Source organism: Apteryx mantelli, chromosome 1, assembly GCF_036417845.1.
Source record: "Apteryx mantelli isolate bAptMan1 chromosome 1, bAptMan1.hap1, whole genome shotgun sequence".
NCBI lineage: Eukaryota > Metazoa > Chordata > Aves > Apterygiformes > Apterygidae > Apteryx > Apteryx mantelli.
The window spans coordinates 93,684,774-93,704,825 of record NC_089978.1 but is presented as its reverse complement, the minus strand read 5'-3'; the positions used below and the strand labels follow the sequence as shown (position 1 = coordinate 93,704,825).

At 34.9% G+C, this 20,052-nt stretch overlaps 1 protein-coding gene across 1 annotated transcript in view; it reads left to right on the top strand.

The window, feature by feature from the left end:
- Window positions 1–20,052, top strand: part of DMD (dystrophin) — a 1,189,181-nt gene that overhangs the window by 467,279 nt on the left and 701,850 nt on the right. The window contains exons 35-41 of the mRNA XM_067297573.1: window positions 137–316; window positions 2,563–2,691; window positions 4,323–4,493; window positions 8,430–8,552; window positions 10,055–10,192; window positions 12,129–12,281; window positions 13,224–13,406. Coding sequence (XP_067153674.1) covers window positions 137–316; window positions 2,563–2,691; window positions 4,323–4,493; window positions 8,430–8,552; window positions 10,055–10,192; window positions 12,129–12,281; window positions 13,224–13,406 — 1,077 coding nt within the window. The remainder of the gene's footprint in view (window positions 1–136; window positions 317–2,562; window positions 2,692–4,322; window positions 4,494–8,429; window positions 8,553–10,054; window positions 10,193–12,128; window positions 12,282–13,223; window positions 13,407–20,052) is intronic.

The following is a 20,052-nucleotide window of genomic DNA, read 5'->3' as shown; positions in this document are numbered from 1 at the left end:
CAGAACTCTTTGCCTGCCTATAGGAAGCAAGTGATTGTGTTCCAATATGAACTTACTGGCTATTTTAATATTTGATGTTCTTACTGTGGAGAATTTTTAATTTCTTGAATTTTATTTTTTATTCTGCTCCCCATAGGCAACACAGAAGGAGATTGAGAAACGCCAGATCCATCTTAAGAGCATCAGTGGTTTAGGAGAGAATTTGAAGACAGTGCTGAAAGGAAAAGAAAGTCTAGTGGAGGATAAACTCAGCCTTCTGAACAGTAACTGGATAGCAGTAACCTCGCGAGCGGAGGAATGGTTCAGTTTATTACTGGTAAGAGTAATGTATTTGTGCACCTAGTTTATTAAACAAGATTTTAATATAAAAATACATAGGAAATGTTGATGCCCACTCTTAGCCTCATAGGATTGCTTTTTCTGGTCCCCTAGAGTATGCTTATCTAATACATAGATACACAAACAATCCAATTGATTGTTTTTTTCTACACTCTGTGTATTTTAACAATCTGGCTACGTTTTTACACAGTGACGGCTCTGTGGAGTCTTGTTTGTTAGCTCTTCCCTTTCCTGTCTGCCTCAGTAGGGCTTTCCTGGATTGCTCTTTTGCCTAATGAGTGAAAAGCAGTTTCTCCTCAAAGACCTTAGTTACTTGAATATGAAGCAAGTGAAGAAAATAGTCAAATGAGCTGAGTAAGTCTTGGATTGAAACCTGCAACTTTGGCTGCTTTTGGCCACATTACCATTTCTATTTGGATCACTAGTATGGTTTGGAAGTATATCCCCACTTTCATGTTGGTTCAGTTCATGTTGGTTCAGTTCACATGCTTGCTTTGGTGTGTGTGACCTAGCTGCATTGCAGGGGAAACTGAATCCAGCTCTGCTCAGGGTGCACACCTAATATGCTCTGAACAATGAGCTGGAGCTTCAGACCGGTGTGAGCTTCCTTTGGACAATTTTGTGGCGCATGTTTGGTGGAGATGTTTAGTTAAGGGGACCAGAATAAGTCTAGCCCAAAATGAAACCATAAATGACATATAATACAGATTTTGGAGCTCTAGCCCCCACTGTTTCAAACTCCTAGCAGGCGCTTAACTATATTCTCCCCTAAAATTCATTCTGCCATGAAGAGATGTAAATTTGAATGCTTAAATGCAGAAGAGTATTAACCATTTGGCTATCAGAATCCTTTAGAAGATCTTCTGTATTGTTTCTATTGCTGAGATAATGGAAATGCAGTTTCAACCCATAGAAATGGAAGTGGTTCTCAGGGATGTATTAACCTTTATCATGACTTCAGCATTTCAGAGCTTGGTGTCTTAGAGCTCCACTAGAGTCCATGTGGCTGCCTTAAGAACACGTCTGTGACTGGCATACAGCATCACCATGGGTCATCTTCTGCTGCATGCAGGATACAAGAGCAGGCATCTGGTTGGGTGTATTCTATCTGGAAAGCTTAAGCATTTCCTTCAGTATGATATAGGTGCTCAGCTTTGACTTAGAACTGTTTATAAGAAACATATAATGGAGTTTATGGACTGGTACACTTATGTATTCCTCTACCTTCTCTCTCTCTCTGCTTTGGATTCTTGTGTTAGTATTTACTAGAACCCGTGATAAAGAGGGTATAAGAGAGGGGTTTGGTCCTTTATTATGCTTAATAATTTTAGAATAATGTATAGGTATGCGCATGTAGTGGCCAAAAGGACAGTGCTACTAAAATCTTTGATCTCATGTATATGGTACACATATGTACTGCACAGGGTTTATAATAATTCAAAGCACTGTAGTTTCTCTACTAGAAAGTAATATTCTTTATGACCAAAAAGAACAGCTCAGTGCATGTTAGAGTGGCTGTCACTGTCATGCTACTAAAATATCCATATTCTTACAGTCTATGTTTAGAAGTACACATAGTTCACCGGGAATTTTGAGGTGGATATGCATAGACCTCATTGTAGTGAGCTCACCAAGAAAAGACCAAGAGTTTTTAAATTAAAAAAAAATAAAAACTTTTATAAGAATATCATCTAGAATAGCTTTTTAAAAGCAAACTCAAAGCAGAGAAGTTGGACAAAACATAAATGAAAGTTTTATATACAAAGCTTCCTTTCCAGATTGTGACTTTGCAAGTGCATCCTTGTTTCCGTCTTGGTTTCATTTAATTTAAGGGCTTTCCAAAATGAGTTCTGTACCTGGTTCCTAAGAAGCTCTTCTTGTCATCACCAGTAAGCCTGGCTATCAGCTTCCTGCTCCTCTCAGCAGTATCTCTGAGCTGCAGGCACCCACTTCTTGCTGTGACCAGATCACCCTCCTCTTTCTCTGCCTGTCCCTTTGGAAGTTTCTGCCTCTCCTACAATGTCTTTTCAAACAAACATAACCTATAAAGTGGGAACAAACAAATAAAAGATGCTCTTCTCCACAGAAACAAGCACTTATTGTACCAAATAAACAAGTTTAATTTCACAATACATGCATGCTTGCCACAGTTTGCATAATTATGGCTATTATTTCAATTCTGATTACTTTTTTGTGTGCAGTATTTACCTTTTTCATATACAGGAATATCAAAAGCGCATGGAGGCTTTTGATCAGAAAGTAGCTAATGTCACAACTTGGATGTATCGTGCTGAAATACTGTTGGATGAATCTGATAAACAAAAACCCCAGCAAAAAGAGGAAATTCTTAAGGTAAAAAAATGTGATTTTCTGGAAAGCTTTAATTTGATTCTAAAAAGGAACATGTCAAAACTAGTGGGTTTTGAAAGGTATCACATCTTGATAGAGTAACGTTCTTTTTTTCTGTGATAAAGCTACCTTCTGGCAGCTTGTAGATTACTTAATAAATTTGCACTGCATAGCAAAAGTTAAATCTCTGCAGAAGAAAAAAACAGATATGTTATAAGGCTTGGGGACTTCATGGTGAGTAGAACAGCATCTTTTTAAGCCTGTGTTTGCTGGAAATTATTTCTTAAACACACCTGATTGAATAAAAAAAATAAAACTTTTTTCTCTATGATTTTCATTTTTAATTACTTTTCTATTTTTCTGTGACACCTTTCTGATATCTATTATATCTGCATTAATTGTCTCTGTCATATGACTGTTTTAATTCTGTAAACACTGTTTGTGGTGATGCCAGTCCACCACCACCACAGACAAGAATATTCTATGGTGAACTAGCTGTATTACAACAGGTCAGTGTACTTATCGAAAGCTTTATTTGGCCTGTTGCATCATTTGACCAACTGATTAAAAACTGACTTCTGAGTAAACATGAATTTTAAAGTATCTCATCTAAAATAACTTCTTTGTTTAACACTAAAAAACTCTGAATTATCATTTATATTGATTTTGTTTTGCTACAGAAGTCTGTGTGAAGTTTGATTTTGTATTCAGCTACATTGTCAGTACACACTACCTGAGGAATGGTTTGCAAATCAAAAGGGCTGTATTGCTGACACTAACCTAATGATACCATTTCCTAAAGCAAAACTTTACAAATTCCAGCGCAGCCATAATTTCCAACTAGCACTTACACAGAGCATAAATCAATGCCTCACTGATCTCAGAGGAGTTACAGGACAGCCTTTTGTAGAAGGATGAACAATTTTACCACCATAACGTATATAGTACAATTATCTTTTCCATCAATACAGGCATATATTTGTGTTGTACGAAGACATTTCATACAGCGAGTGAAATATAATTCCTGAAGACCAACTTTGTTCATGATTCTGTAATGTCTAGCTATCTCTTTGGCCTCTGCCCATATTAGGATCTACCATTAAGATAATTATGGCAAAGGAAGATGGTATTGTTTGCCCTCTGCTTTTTGGAGTTCGTGGTAGATGTATTAAAAAAAAACACATTGCTGTTTATCTGGTCATATTTCTTTAACTCCACTATGACCATGAATGGTAATGAAAACAGCAGCTATATGTCTAGTTCTTTTATGATATGTGAATTAGCAGCACTTCTTAGCTTTAGGATCAGTGGAATAATCTAGTGTACTCTGAAATAAACTGAGGATTGAATTATTGCAGAAAGGAATCTATCTAGAAATAGTATGTTCACCATTATTTTCCACTAGAAGATTTTAAAGTAGTTGTGTAGCTACATTTTTTTCTATAAATTTGAGAGATGTGAATAGGAATGTTATCTAATGTATTTCTACTGTATTTTCACGCTTACTCATAATTATCTGAATTTGCTTTGTGGTTTTGCTCCCTATTCCTTTGCACACTCTCTCTCTCTCTCTCTTTCTCTCTCTTTGCATTTATTACTAACTTCAAGCCCTGTCTCTTGCTCACGGACTGTAGCGCTTAAAGGCTGAGCTGAATGATATGCATCCAAAGGTGGACTCTGTGCGTGACCAGGCAGTGGACTTGATGACAAACTGTGGAGATCACTGCAGGAAAGTAATAGAGCCTAAACTGTCAGAGCTCAACCAGCGATTTGCAGCTATATCACAAAGAATTAAGAGTGGAAAGGTAGGAGGAACTGCTGCCATGGGGAGATAAATACAAAATGGTGTTTATATAAGGTACACAATTACAGCTACATGGGGGGGGCTGCAGCTTCCCCAATACTGAGTGTTCAAAGGAAAAAAAAAATGTAGATCCTAATAATATTAAGAAAAAAAAGTATGAGGTTTGGGGGTTTGGGGCATCAAAGGTCTTGCTCTTTTCACCATTTCACCATTAGAAGTATTTGGTGACTTCATATGAATGTAACAATGATCACTTCATGAACTTATAAAGAACGAATATCATCTCAGAATTAGTAAGATTCTTAGTCTTCTCAATACATGAGTAGCCTTTTTTGATAGAGATTAGTTTTTGGGAATTTTTTATTAAATGCACCTTATCTTTTCCTATGAGGCTGTGAGTTCACCAAGGTTTGATACTTATACAGATTATATCACCTATACTTCAGCTGTTCGTCTCTACTGCTAGTTTGAGTACTTTATTGAATCTAAATTTAATATGGATTAGGTTGTTTTTAGCCAAGTTGTGATTTCTGAAGTGGGATGAAGGAGGACATAAGACACCTCCTTACTCCATTGCATTTACTGCCTTTATCACAGAGAGCAATGTGGAAGGGGTAGAAGATTGAAGCAGGCAGCCATGTAGGTTGGTATATAATAGGATCCTGATCTTCTAACCATGGTGGCTGGTGTAGTAGCACTGGAAACGAGTGTGTAGAGGACCAGTGGCAGAGCAGGAAATAAAGCACGAGTCTCCTGAGCTCCAGTTCTGTGCACTATTTAAGTGCTCTCCTTCCTTGTCTCTCTGGGTTGCGTGGCTGTATCAAAATGTAGCATACTTGAAGTGTTATGGTAGAATGGGTTTTATGATCTCCTACACAAAAAAAATCTTTTAGAGTATAATTATTACATTGCTGTTTCCTGAATTCTGTCTTAGGGTTTGCGGTTTTTTCCCCTCAGTAATTTAATTTCCCCTTAGAACACACTACCCTCATGTAAACACCAGTCAATGATATCAAAAGCAGCTGAGTCTTATAAAAGCATAAACAAAGGCATGTGGTTTTCATCTGTTGTCTGGGGTACTCAATACCCTGTGTAATCAGCGCAATCTTTGTGGCATACCTGGGTTTATTTAAGTTTCATTTCTGGAACAGAAAAGAATATGCCCTATGAAAAACTCTTCATGCAAGAAAATGTGAGGTAATGGGAGCTGATGTCTATGATTTCTTGAAAACGTTAAAGAAATGCACAGGGATACAGTCCAGGGTTTATTTTCCACAAATGTAATTGAATTGTACACTAATGAACCATAAAAATGAACAGTGGCATATGGTTGGTATCATTAAAATTAACAGCACTATGATTCACATTAATCTTAAATACAAGGATTGTACAAAAGAGGGTATTTGTGAATCTATCAGAATACTACTTATATAACTTCTCGTTTTAAAAATATGTCTTATTCTGATATTAGAAGAGAAAATTTATTCAGAAAATATTCATCATTCCTGAAAATTAATTTTTTTCTGTAACTTGAATATTGCTGGAGAGTAAACTGCTGGATTGCTTAAATCTATTGTAATATTTGGCTAAAGGGGAGAGTTGAAAATATCCCTTGTTTTGTAAGTGCTAACAAAGTCTGACTGCATTATTTCATCTTTACTAGCTAATTTTAGCTGGATGGTTTCTAATCATTTTGCTGTTCAAAGAGGTGCAAGTTATTTAGCTTCCTTGACCAAGAACAAAGTTACTGTCAGTGTGCTAGTTTGTTCCACCAATCTAGTGTTTCTTTTATTATATATTTCTGCATGACAACAAACAAGCCACCTTTTTCAAAAGCATCAACTTTTCCTAGGTAGTTTTAACATAAATTTTAAGGAAAAAAAATAGTATTATATTAATTCATTAAAAAAAATTATGTAGTTACTTTTATAATTGTTGCACCTTTATACAGTGCAAATGCTTACTGTACTTTCTCAATGGAGAAAGTAAGAATCCTTTGTATTCGTAAAGCAATGCTAAAGTCTTAACTGCTTTTATTTACCACCATTACTTTGAAATTTGGAGGTCACAGTTAATGGTGTTAGTTAAAAATGCCTGAGTTGTCATAACTTTTTCCTGTCTTTTTGGTAGAAAACTATGTTTGGAATTATACAAATCAGTAACGCTTCAGAAAGTTGGAGAGGCACAGGGTTTTAAGCAGAAAAAGGCACATCTTTCTCCAAATATTGATTTGTTCTATTAGTACATTTTCATTGGTTTATTTTGCTACTACCAAACTATTGCAGCAAAGGGGATTCTGGATATTGGTTAAAGCTATTTCTAAATTGGTTTCTCTGACCTCCCTGTTTTTAGATAGCGTACAGTTTCCTGTGTTCAATTTCTTTATGGCTGTCCTGCTGACCTATGCCCCTTCAACTTTGATGGTCACAGCATTCAAATGCTTTTCAGACAGTATCTACTGTCTGACTAGCAGTGTAACAAATAAGTATAATCAAACACATATTTTTAGTTACCTTTTATTAGTAAACATAATCGTGATTTACACATCTACCTCAAGTTCAATCCCCCCCCAAACTTTTACTTTCATAAACCCTCAAGCAGTTTGTATAGAATTAAAGAAGCCTTTTACTTTTTGCTGCAGTAAATTTTATTTCATCTTCAGACATGCATATCAGGGAGTTTTGTTTTTTGAGAGAGTCCATGGATGCAAAAATTCCTGTCGCTGCTGCTTGTTCCGTGATTGAACTGGATCAGGACAGAGCCTGAGCTTCAGCTGGTTGCTGAAACATGTCATGAAGATTGAGTTTAGACCACTCAGCTTGACCTCAGAGCCCTGAAAACTTCCATGTAGTTCTGGTATGGTTAATGTGGCCTCTCCATTTTGTCACCTTGACTGATCATGTGGGCCATATTACAGGGATGAAGAGTGCAGGTCTCTTTCTCTTGTCATCTGTAGATGACAACTCAACTTTCCTTCAGGAAAGTCCCTCATTTTGGTTCAGGGATTAGTGAAATCCCCCATACTTTAAAGGGTTCCCAGACTGCACTGTGGTGCCTTTTTCCTGTTAGGCCGAGGAAGAAGGTCTTTTTTTTTCTTTCTTTCTTTTTTTCCTATTGGCCATCAGCAGTATTTCAGCAGTTCCAGTGTCCCTCACCTCATTTACCTATTACAAAAGTACAAAGCGTAGACAGAGAACATTTTGGCACAAAGCCCAAACGACTGTGTTGTGTCATGTTTCTATTCTGAACATTAGTTATACGGCAGTCTGGAATTCCCTCTCAGTTTTACCACGCATTACAAAGTGCTCTGAGCATCCAAGGCTGATGCAGCCTTTAGGGTAGTGAGAAATTATTGTTTGTCTTAGGGAACAGTGGGACCACCTGTAGATGGTTTTAACTAACTGTTTGCGTTGTATACTGTTAGAATATATATGTGGGCTCACTCAAAGAAGGAGAAAAAGATGCTCATCAGGAACAAGTTTCTTCCGAATGTGCAGCCTTCGAGCATATTAGTCTCCTCATGGTGTTCTCTTTCAGATTTTCTTCCAAAAAGGATCATAAGACTCTACATTCAAGATGAAGTGGAATGGTAGCATTCTCACTGAGCTTTGTATACTATGCATCTAGCAAGATGAGGGGAAGAATTTTATCTGTAGTTCAGTGTTTAGAGGATACGACCTTAGGGAACAGACAGCCAGGGTTTGATTGATGAAGGTAGTTTATAGTAATAGATATTGCATAAGATAGAGAGACAAAAACTTGTCTGTATTCTTGGCTGTACTGCTGACTTGCTGCATGAATTTGGATAAATGACTAAATTGCTGGGTTCCAATTTTTTGCAGTAGGAGGTAGAACAGAGGTCTCTTGGTTTATGTTTCTAATAAAACTGTAAAGTATGTAATTTAAATAAGTAATCTCTGTCTGTCTCCCATTTTAGCCCTTCATTCCTTTGAAGGAATTGGAGCAGTTTGACTTCGATATACAAAAATTGCTTGAACCACTGGAGGCTGAAATTCAGCAGGGGGTGAATCTGAAAGAGGAAGACTTCAATAAAGATATGGTAAATTGGTTGAAATGGAAGTCTGAGTGAAGTAGGCAGGGAAATGAATAAAACCTGGGTGAAAATTAGAAGCTTTAACATCTGCATTTGCATCTTTAGATATGAATTGCATAAATTTTTAGCATGCTTATATATTATAATTTCAAAGGTCCCAGATTAGGATCAGCTAAATCTTTTAGTGATATGTTTGCAGTTAGTTTTAAAAGAAAGACATTTTTTGACCCATGTAAAATTAACACTGAGCAAAGCAGGAACGTTATCCACAGGCACCAGCAGTATTACAGAATAGGGCATGGATGTTAAAATTTCTGTAGCAGTAGAAAGACCAAGAAGACTCAGAATGATGCATCTATTTGGGTAATACGCCAAGAGAAGACCTTCACTATAGACATTTGCTAGGTAATGATCACTGAAATAAAATGCCACACATGCCAATTAGTTTTTAACAGATCTGACCATGCTATCTATTGTGAATAGTTTGTGGCAGTTGTACGTTTTATTACTTATATATTGATCATCAGTCAACTGCAAATGTTTACTGTTTGTAAGTAGTAAAACATATTTATGCAAATTTTAAAAAAAGAGGAGTAAAATATTGCTGTGCTTTGCTACTATTGCCCTTATGGTGTATTTTCTCCAGAGTGGTTTTCAGAGTAATTCTATTTCTTGGTTAGCCAATAACAGTGATACCTCTTTAGGTCCCTCTCTTCGTGAGTCATCAGCAAGATCAAATATATATTTCTTTACAAGCAATATAAAGGATCTGTATTCTTTTCAATTTAAAGAATTCTTCAAAGATATCTATTTTATGTCAATGGCAAAAGGAATTTTTGCCTGGCAATTTTTTCTTCCCTTTTTTTTCCACAGAAAAAATGCTAGCTGTTTAGGGCAGTACTTATTGCAGTTGTAAGTTCTGAGTGAATCAAGTTTGGCCGAATAGTTTCCAGTAATGGAGCATATTTTGTTCCCTTTCTTTACATAAAATGTTTAGTATAGTTCAAGGGATATGCTCTGAAATGTGGTGGCATAGATTCACTGGTGTATATATAAAAAATGCTTAGTGGTATGTCTTCCCCTGCCAGAACAGTTATTTTGCATAGTAATGATATTATTACGCGAGGTGTTTAGGAATCACATGGTTTTCTAGCATAGTAACAATGATTTAGAGTATTTTAGGAGTATATCATTTTTTCTTATTGTAAAGTAAAATGTATTTTAACTTTTTGCATTTAGTGTTTTTGTCCTGTTGTCCTGGATGCTGTATAAAATCTAATCTCAAACATCTGTAGGTTTTCAAGTGCTGTTTTACTTGTACCACTAAAGCCTCTAAATGTGTCGTAGGGAGTAAGTAAAAGCTATAGTGTCTTCAGTATAGAACTGTAAGTGGATGTTAGGTGATTACCTTAGCAGAGAAAATGTAGGCTTTTTATGTCTATATTTCCTAGTATTTAAGTAATAAATAGATTTAAATGCACATTATACATGTTTTTTTTTTAAATCAGAGTGAAGACGATGAGAGCACAGTAAAAGAATTGCTGCAAAGGGGAGACACTCTTCAAAAGAGAATCACAGATGAGAGAAAACGGGAGGAAATAAAGATAAAACAACAGCTGTTGCAGACTAAACATAATGCTCTCAAGGTATAGGAGCTAAAATTATAAGCCCATGCTACTAATTCTTTTTTTCTTTATTCAGGGCAATGTTCTATTAAGTTAAATGAAGCCTCATTACTATTTAGTGCCTAGTCATTTTAAACAAGTCACCTCTAAGCATATATTTCTTATACATGTCTCCTGATGCCTTGGGAAAGACATGTTAAATATTCAGGTTAACGAATACTGTTTTGTCCCTAGTTTTACAACCAGATGACTGCCAGTTGGACTGTGGTGATCTCTTTGTTAATAATTACTTTTTTAACCCAGTGTGTACATTCTATGTTTCTGCAACACTGAAGACCTTACTTACAATCATTTCTCACAAATTTATATTTTCAGTTGTAGAACATACTCGTTGTACTGGACATATTGATGTTTTATCCTTTAATGAATTAAAAGATTTATATGCTATGCTCTTTTAGTGGGAATGTTGGTTCCAGTCTCTTTAAAACTGTGATAGGGTACCAATAAATCTAGCAGCTAAGAGACTGAAAACCAAGGCATATATCCAAATTCTGTGTTATCGCCCTGCTGGAGGTATAGCTGTCTGGTACTGTACCTATAACCATCCACAGTGAGGTGTGTTTGGACAAACTGGTAGACTTAACTGAGAGTGTCTTCTTCCCAGGAAAAACTGTAAGTGAGGAAAGACAGAATCATAGCTGGACGGTCACCTTGGTTACCTAGCTGGAGCTGGAGTCTCTGGCTAGTACAGGGAATTGTCTCACTGTATCACAGTTTTTAGTATTTTGGAGGGGAAGAATTTTCTTTCTCTTGAAAAATGTCAGTCAGTTTTTTATGGCTCTGGAAATATGGCATGGTTACATTTTATTATTACTGATTTTCAAGTAACATCTTTCCTTCCTGTGTGGATTTCATTCTAATTTTTACTGACCTCTGTGAATTCAGTGAAAAAGTAGATGGAAGATACCATTGATTTTTCCACATTTAAAAGAAACTAGAAATTTATTAGATTTTTCTTTGACTGTTTCAAATTAAATGCTAATAATTCATAATTTTTACTTAGGAAAGAAAAGAAAACTGTTTTCTGGACCCTGCTTTTGACCAGATCCCTTACTGGCTGTGTGTATGGAATAGAGTGATTGATTTTCTTTTGAGTGACTCAGTTAAGGCATTCAATCTTGTCAAATAAAATTCAAGAACAGTCTAAAAAAGTTCATCTGAATATTTTTACATAAAATGTATCAGTAATGTTTTAAGTTACTTGTTAACAAGTTATAATAGTGAAAATATTTTCTGAATTCTGCATGAGTAAAGTTAGATAGTTAAAGCAAATTCACATATAATATTTTTTATAACTTATAGGAAATGAAATAACATTTTTGAATTTCCTATTAAAAAAAAGTTTAATTCTTTTATAAAGCAGCTGAGTCATAAACACAAGACACTTACTATGTAAATTTTCTTTAATTAAAAAAAACCCTTGTCTTTACGTATATTTCTGCAGTGAATTGATTTTCCTTTAAATAGCTACAGAGTTGGCATGCAGGCTAGAATTTCACAGGAGACCACAAAGCACAGGAAGCCCACTTACTGCTAGATATTAAGTAGGCTGTGTTTCCATCTGTCCCGTAAGTATTTCTGAGCAGAAGAGTTTTATGTAAAATGTTGACATTTATGAAATAGTCTTCATTTCTCTGAATATCGGTGACTACATCAGTGGTTTATTCAGCATGTGAACAAAACTGAATTAGGGAATCTTCTTCAACAGAAAAAACAGTCTGTGTTAAATTGAAGGAAATATGCTCTGTTCAGATACTTATATACATGATTTAAATATCAACATTTAATTTTAAAAAAGCTATGCACTTTTCGTTTTTTCCCTTCAGTGTGCACACATGCCAATCCATATTTTATAAGCCTTTAATTCATATTCTAATAATGTCTGCACTGTGAACAGGACTTGAGGTCTCAAAGAAGAAAAAAGGCTTTAGAGATTTCTCATCAGTGGTATCAGTACAAGAGACAGGCTGATGACCTAATGACATGGCTGGATGACATTGAGAAAAAGTTAGCCAGTCTACCAGACCCCAAAGATGAGCAGAAGCTGAAGGTAATGTTGTTATGGGATGGCAATGGTAGATCTTTTCTAGTGATATTTTATTAAGTTAAAAGACAACAAATACAACAAATATTCCGATAGATATAGAAAATTAGCAGTTCAGTACTTTATTTCTGTCTTATTAAAAAAACCACAAACAAACAAACAACCCCCCTGACAATACTTGTTCAAATGGACTTTTCTTTGTTGTGCTATATCTTGTATTCATGTGTTATGCGAAATGCTATATAAGTGATTTGAAACACACTAAATAAAATTTTCTGTTAATAATTTGAAAGTGTGCAATGTATTAAAAAGCATCAAATGTTTTCTAGTAAACATTGTAATTGATTTTATGTATCTTTGTTCCAGATGAACAAATGACTTACCGATATATGGATGACCTCTTTCTCATGTTAGCACATTCATTTTCATCAGAACATACTCATATGTCACTGTCAAACTCTCTAGATTTATTTACATAGTCAAAGGTTTTCCTACTTTATTTTGCATCGTCTTTCTTTGCTTCATTCTCTGTTGAGTTTCCCACAGAGTAAAAAAGGAGTTAAGTAATACATTTAGTCAAGTGATATTTTTGTAACTGTCCAAACACTATTTATCCTGAATATACTGACCCTTACAGATAAAAGAGTTTCTCCAGTTGCCCATCAGAGTGCACTAGCAAGCATCAGGCAGTGGAAACTGTTGGCCTTTGCTAACTAGTTTTCAATGTATACTAGTTGTTAACACCTCTACAGACAATCTACAAGAAGGTTCTTCAATTTAAGTTATGTTTGTTTTGTCTAACTGTAAAATAAGACATGAAATAACTGTACACTTTAATTGTAACAATAAAATGGAAATGGAAATTCTGACAAAAGTATTTTGCTATTTCTAAGTTGATGGATCTAGTTAGCTAACTGTCCTGGGCCCTGTATTGGTTTTGCTCACTAGGAGATTGATGGAGAATTGCAGAAGAAGAAGGAAGATGTGAAAGCGGTGCACAGGCAAGCTGAACGCTTGTCTAAGGATGGGGCTGCAAAAGCAGTGGAGCCAATCCTGATACAGCTCAGCAGGCGCTGGCGAGATTTTGAGAGCAAATTTGCTCAGTTTCGAAGACTCAACTATGCACAAATTGTGAGTTGTTACCGGCAAACTCATACGTTTGCAACTGCTACTACTAACAGCATCCTACTAACAGGGAGAGTTTCAGGGGCAGTGTCAACTCTTCAGATATTAATAAGAAAAACCCTGTTGTCTGCGAGTGGGGGAATCTTTATGTTCTAATACAATAGTTCTCTGCTTTTGCATTTGGGCTTAAAATTGCCCTTAAGTTAAATCAGCTAACTACAGAAAACTCAGCAATGAAAAACTCATGTTTATTTCTGTTGCCTCATTATTTTTCCATGGCATTTTCCAGTTTAATCATGTCAGTTTGCCATGCATATATTTTGTTCAATAAATATGTGTAAATCAGAAAGAAGTATTATTTTCAAACTACCCATCCCATGCCAATTTTAATTGTTTTTTATTTATCCATAACACGTATAAAACTCACTTTAGGAAGAGATTACAAAATTTCTTCTTACACTATGTATACATGGCCAGTTCTTCAAATGCTTCAAATCTCGAAGGAGTTTTTGCAAGAAACTATACTTTTTTATTTGACAGGATGGAAACGTCATTTTTTAAACCAACTTTTTATCTTGATAATTTTGAAAGGTTTAATTATACGTAAAATAATTTTACACTTACTGGTTTATTCATGCTACAATAACTGGATAAATAAAAGGGAAAATAAACTGTAACTGTTCCAGGTTCGTGATCAAAATGGGTATTGGGCAAATCATCCATTTGGAAGATTACCAAAGGTTGCTTTTGCAGTCATACAGCAGTTTTTTCCTTGCCATTCCTATTTCTGTGCTCATTGTCTGCTGACCTTTTGGTTTTATATAACTAAAGAGAAAGTTGACTCCTCTTTACTAGCAAGGAAGTTGATGTTGCATTATGTGCTCTTCTGGAATCTTAAAAATGCTAGTGTTAAAGAGGTGTTTCAACAAACTATCATTTTGATTTTTTTTTTTAATGCACCTAGATTACAGGGCAGTCATACTGACAGGACAATGAAAATTTCAATACATAAAGTGTGCTTTCGACTTGCTATATGGTGGACCATGTTTTAAAAAAGAAAAAAAATGCTCAAAAAATAAGCAATAATGTGTACCCTTTTGGTGAATGCAGTCCTTTTTTTAATGTACTGAATGTATTCATCTGTTTTTATTTTGAACTTTTCTACTATTGAATTATGTAATGAATATATAAAATTAATAATTGGGATAGCCTTGCAGTTAATGGAAGCAATCAGAGAAACATTAACTTTGGTTTGTATGTTATTAAGTCTTGTTCCATATGATTACTCTTTTCAGATTACTATGGTTTGTATTAAACTTGATGGATGTAATCTGTTGCAAATCATTTATATTGGCAAGGAGCTAGAGCAGGCTTCACTTTGTCTTTTGTATGAGTCTTTTTTTTATAACGAATATATTTGTTCCTTTGATAAGCAAGTAAGAAATAAGAATGAACGTGTAATTTATATAAAAATATTCTGCTGTCATTGTGTCCTTTATGTCCCCCACCACCTTCCATGACAGAGGACCGGTATATCCATTATAAAACTTTACTAGCAAATCAATAAAAATACATATTAGTATATTTTGCTTTAAAATATGTAGAAATAAATAAATCAGCACATGTGCTTTTGAATTGGTCAATGAAATATATATAGTCATTGACTTTTTTTTTAAGTCATGTAACTATTGCATGTATTCTTATTGTTAAAATTTATTTCTATATTTATATACTTATAATGTTTAAATTTTAAAATCTCCATAGTGTATGCAGGAGGGCTATTTAATATTTATCTGTGGAATGAGGGTGTTATTCAATTAAATTTACCTGTGTACATTATAGTTACAGTATACTTTATGTTAGAGTTCTCATTTCTCATGAAAAATATCTTTCTCTGCTGATAATGAGCATGGTGGCATTCATATGAAATATGGTTGAAGTTTTTTAGAAGCTGTTGAAACTGGTGAGAGGCAGTGTATTTCCATGGCTCAAATCGGAGTGAGGAGAAGTACAATTGCTTTGTTAGTCCTAGTTCTGGCTTTGCTGAGGCACTGAAACAGAATGAATTTGTCTTGACTCCTTTATTTTTTTTTTTTTAATACAGCATAAATACCTACCTCACAGGGATGTTGTGAGGATTAATTGTTTGTCCAAGACTTAAAAATACAAAAGAAAAATGAAAATTCAAAGTAGTCACTTAAATACATGCGTACACCAGCAACAATAACTTTCACAGAAATTTTTCATGTTAACAGCCAACTGAATAAAATCATGATGCAATAAAAATTCCCAAAGGGATTTCTTTTTTTAAAGCAAAGAAATAGGAAATTTCTACATTTTCCATTTGTAATTGATGATGTATACAGCAACCAGACTTACTTACTTAACAATTGAAAGTTGTCACTGTAAAGCCCTGTGGATTTGGTTGTACTTTATACCTTGCAATTCATTAAGATTCATTGAATAAACATAGCAAGACGCTGCATTGAAGAAGACATTTAAATATGTGGCTCGATGACAGAACTGTATTTGCCACCTTTGGTGGAGCTCCTATAATTCTGAGATTAAAGTGTGAAATTAGAATGATCATGCCCCCCTGGATTTTACTTTTCCCCAATTTTTCTTAGAAATACCTGTCAAAAGGGTAAAGCAACTGTAAAAATACAAGAATTTGTTCTCTCTAGCATGATGGATTTTAATAACATCAGGATTGTTTCTCAGATACACAGCAGTCAATATGCAGCAACTGTTTGACAAATGTGTATGTGCATATATATAAATATACAAAAGAGAATATTCTGTCACTGATTTTGGTAATATGATATGATGTAGTTGAAAGCATAAACTTAAAAAGATGAAGTATAACTACTCTTCACTAAACATAATGAGCTTTAAATATTTCTTATATCACTTCACCCACTGCATGTTCTGCTTAATGCCAATTTGAGACATTGTTTTCAAAGAGGGAAGTGTGGCATCCTTAGAGAAAAAGGTGATTTATCGAAATAACAGAATAAACATGATGCAATAACAAATAAAGCAGCACAAAGCTGCCTAAACTGACACTGAATGGGAAAAAACAGCAAAACCATAAAAAGTTTTTAGTGTTCATGTTGTCGTCTCAGTTTCCCCTCCCAGGCAGTGTCTTCACATATATGTGGCAACATAAACTGTAGGGCAAATTCAGTGGGGGAAATTCCAGTTTCCTAGGCTCATGCAAGTTCAAATATATAGCTAAGGCAGTTTAGCTTCTTATTTCTGTGTTAAGAAAAGCTTAGTTTCTGCTTCATCTCTACTAAGAATTTCAGTTTGAAGCCTGTCAGTAGTAACTTCAGTTATGAAGTGAGTAACTTAATGAAGAGTTAGAGATTTTACAGCCTTGTTTTAAAATGACAATTAACCACCAAATTACACTGCTTTCCTTGGGAGCTGAAGATACTCTCCAAAAATCAAGCCCTTACTGTTTAATCCTAGCGACTGTGTGTAATTTTTTCATATTAAAATAAATAGCATTTGTTTTTCAATAAAATTTGTTTCACTTAAATGATAACAGTAGGGAGGTCTGGGGACATTTATTTCTAGATTATCTCTGCAGAACCTAAAATCATTAAGCCTTGGCAGTTGCACAGTATTTTTAGAAAAAACCCTAAAGCTTCCAGTTAACCCATTTTTCTACAACAGTTTATACAAGAGTTCCAGGGTGATAAAATGGTTATCCTACGCAGAGAAAAAACTTGATTCACATCTTTTAGTTCAAATCAGGATCAAAATGGTTTATTGATATAATAGTTAGCCTTAATTAATTAAATTAGCCCTTAGTGAATACTTATTTTACACAATTTTTTTCTGTGCTTCCATTTCAGCAGTCTTTGAACATGCTTATGCCATGGATCAGTTTAGATTTTATTGTGATGGCTGAAATTATTCTGCATGTAGAGGGTACTGAAGGCCTTTATCATGTTAAAGCATTCTCTGGGATGAAAACAGGTGCAGAGCCTACACTACTTAAGTTCTTATTTTATATGTTCTATTACCATATTTTTTCAAGTTAACTAATACTCTTTCTGCCATCCCATACGTTTTCTCTTTTTCTGTCTCTGGTGGACTATGTATGCTGTTAACAGTAAGCCAGTGTCTTTTTAGGGCCGCAGCAATATTTTTCTTGCAACCTAGTAACAGCTGTCAAAATTACGTACATATCATTTATATACAAGCAAAAAAATAGGCTTACCTAAGTCATTTCAGTAATTTCCTTAGTGACACACAAAAAATCTACTGAGATTCATGGTCATTTTACTATTGAATTAATTGGGCCTGGACTTTGCCCATACTGGGAAAAATAATAAAATTGATCTAATGATAAACAGTAAGAGAGACTGTCTTTTTGTACCAATAAGACTACGTGGTGAACAAGAGAGAATAAGGAAAATAACTATACAAAATATATATTTATTTCTATAAGGTAAGTGATTTAGGCTGAGCACTTCAAAACAGTTGTTATCTGTGACATAGATAAAATGCCAACACTCTGAGTGCTTAGTATAAAATAAATATAGTAAGCTTTATTTTTCCAAATAGGAGAGATTATTCTCTTGTAGATTCTATAAAGCACTCAGAAATTCAGAAGATCTGTTTCCTACCTGAAAGATCATTTCAGGTGAGAGAGCAAGTGATCAGTTTCTGGAACCAGATTAGTAACTTCTCAAGTTTACATCTGAATTTCAAGTGGTTGTATAAATTCAGGTTTTTAAGGGCATCTTTCAGTTTTCAGTTAGTATTTCCTTGTGGAGTTCTATTTCTTTTATTTAATGAAATCTAAGGGTTTTTTACTGCTAGGTCACCTATAAAAATACTTTCTAAAATCTAATCAAAAGTCAGTTGAAAAAAGTCTCCTCTGTCATAGCTAGATAAACAGGAGATTACTGTCCTAAATCTCTCTGAAGCTAAGTAATAAGAGCGTTCTTAAACTTGTGCTGTCATTCCTTTAGAAACTTGTTTTCCACAGTTTTCGCAACCAGCAGCGTTTGAATGAAGTAGTTTTCTTCTCTTAAATATTTCTTTGAGTAAATAAATTAGTGATGGTTGCCAAAAAGAAGGGGCAAGCTAATTCTTCTTTCTTGCTACAAGGAGTGAGGGGGAGGAGGAATAAAAGGGAGAAAGGACATTAGAAAAGCAAAATAGGAAAATATCTGCTGTCCAAAAGATAAGAATTATATAGTGACAGGTTAGAATGCAGTATCTGTTTCCCCTGTGCTCTCATAGGTCTCCCAAGGACAGGGCAGAGGTGATGCTGTGACACCATTTCACTGCTCTCACCTTTGCAGTGGCAGCTCTTCCAACAAATAACTTTACACAGTGCAGCTTTCTTTGACTCTGGTCAGAGAAAGGGGTGAAGATGAATGAGCATCTTTGGAAAGAGAATCACAGCTGAATGTTAACACCAGTTTTCTAGCATCCATCAACCTGGAAATTCTCAGAGAAATAGTCATTTTGTAAACGTTGCTATTAGAAAATTTATTCCAAATACTTTAATTCTATTTCAAATATTTTAATTCTAGTTTCATGTCTAATTTAGGATTCTGATAAGAAAGCTATGGGAAGTACACTGAATATGAGTATTATTTTGGGATATTTGAAGAGGAGCTTGTTTTAAAGATGCTTTTTAAAATGCGCTTCAACTTCTCTGTGTCTAAAATGAATGCAGAGAGTGTTGTAGTAATTTAAGTCGACACGATCTATAGCCTTCTGTTGTTACAAGGGGAACTGACTGAGTTCTTTCTTCAAAGGCACATTTGTCTTCTATCATGTTCACTTATTAATTCTATACAGTATTCACAATCATCACTGCAAATCTACAATCTTTTAATAGAATGAATTTAAAAAAAAAATCCTTTTCCTGTCTTGTAGAAGACAGAACTTTATGGGAAAGATTTTTCTCTACCACTTTTCATTGTCTATCATAATCTTTAATGAAGTGATCTGAATCAGGTTCAGTAGTTTAAAAGTGAAACTTGGCATCTTTAACTCTTCGTGTTGGAATGAGAACTCTTGCTGCAGCTTGGACTAAATGCCGGCTTAGGATAGTGCCTTGAAATTATATGATATGGTTATAATAATGTGCTCTGAGGGATGCTGAGAATCATCCCACAATCTTTTTGTATTGTTCCATGTATGGTAGAGAGTGAAACAAGAGCAGCAGCCTCTGGTTAAAGAATCAAGTGAGAGAGAGCACCCGGTTGACTCTCGTTTCCATTTTCAGCAGCAAAGCTGAGCACTATACTAGTATGATATCTTCTTCCTCATAATTACCTAGCTTTGTGGGAAACAAGACAGCTATTTAGTATCTTCTTTTCTCTAATGCAGTATATCATAATTTGCTCTCATAATAAATTATACGGTGAGGAATTTGGTGTCAAAATTGCTTGCTTATAGTATTGAATTAAATAATAAGAGGAAAGACCAGCTGCAGAGCGATATGGCCCTAAGTGATAGTATCTTTTTAAGAGATGATATTCAACTTCTTGTTTGCCATTAAGGATGTCAGTGCCACTTACTCATTCTTTGCATGGATGCATCTGTGTGTGCATAAAGGTGCAGATGGAAGTAAATTTGTATATGTACAGTGTGACTGCTGAATATCTATGTATGTATA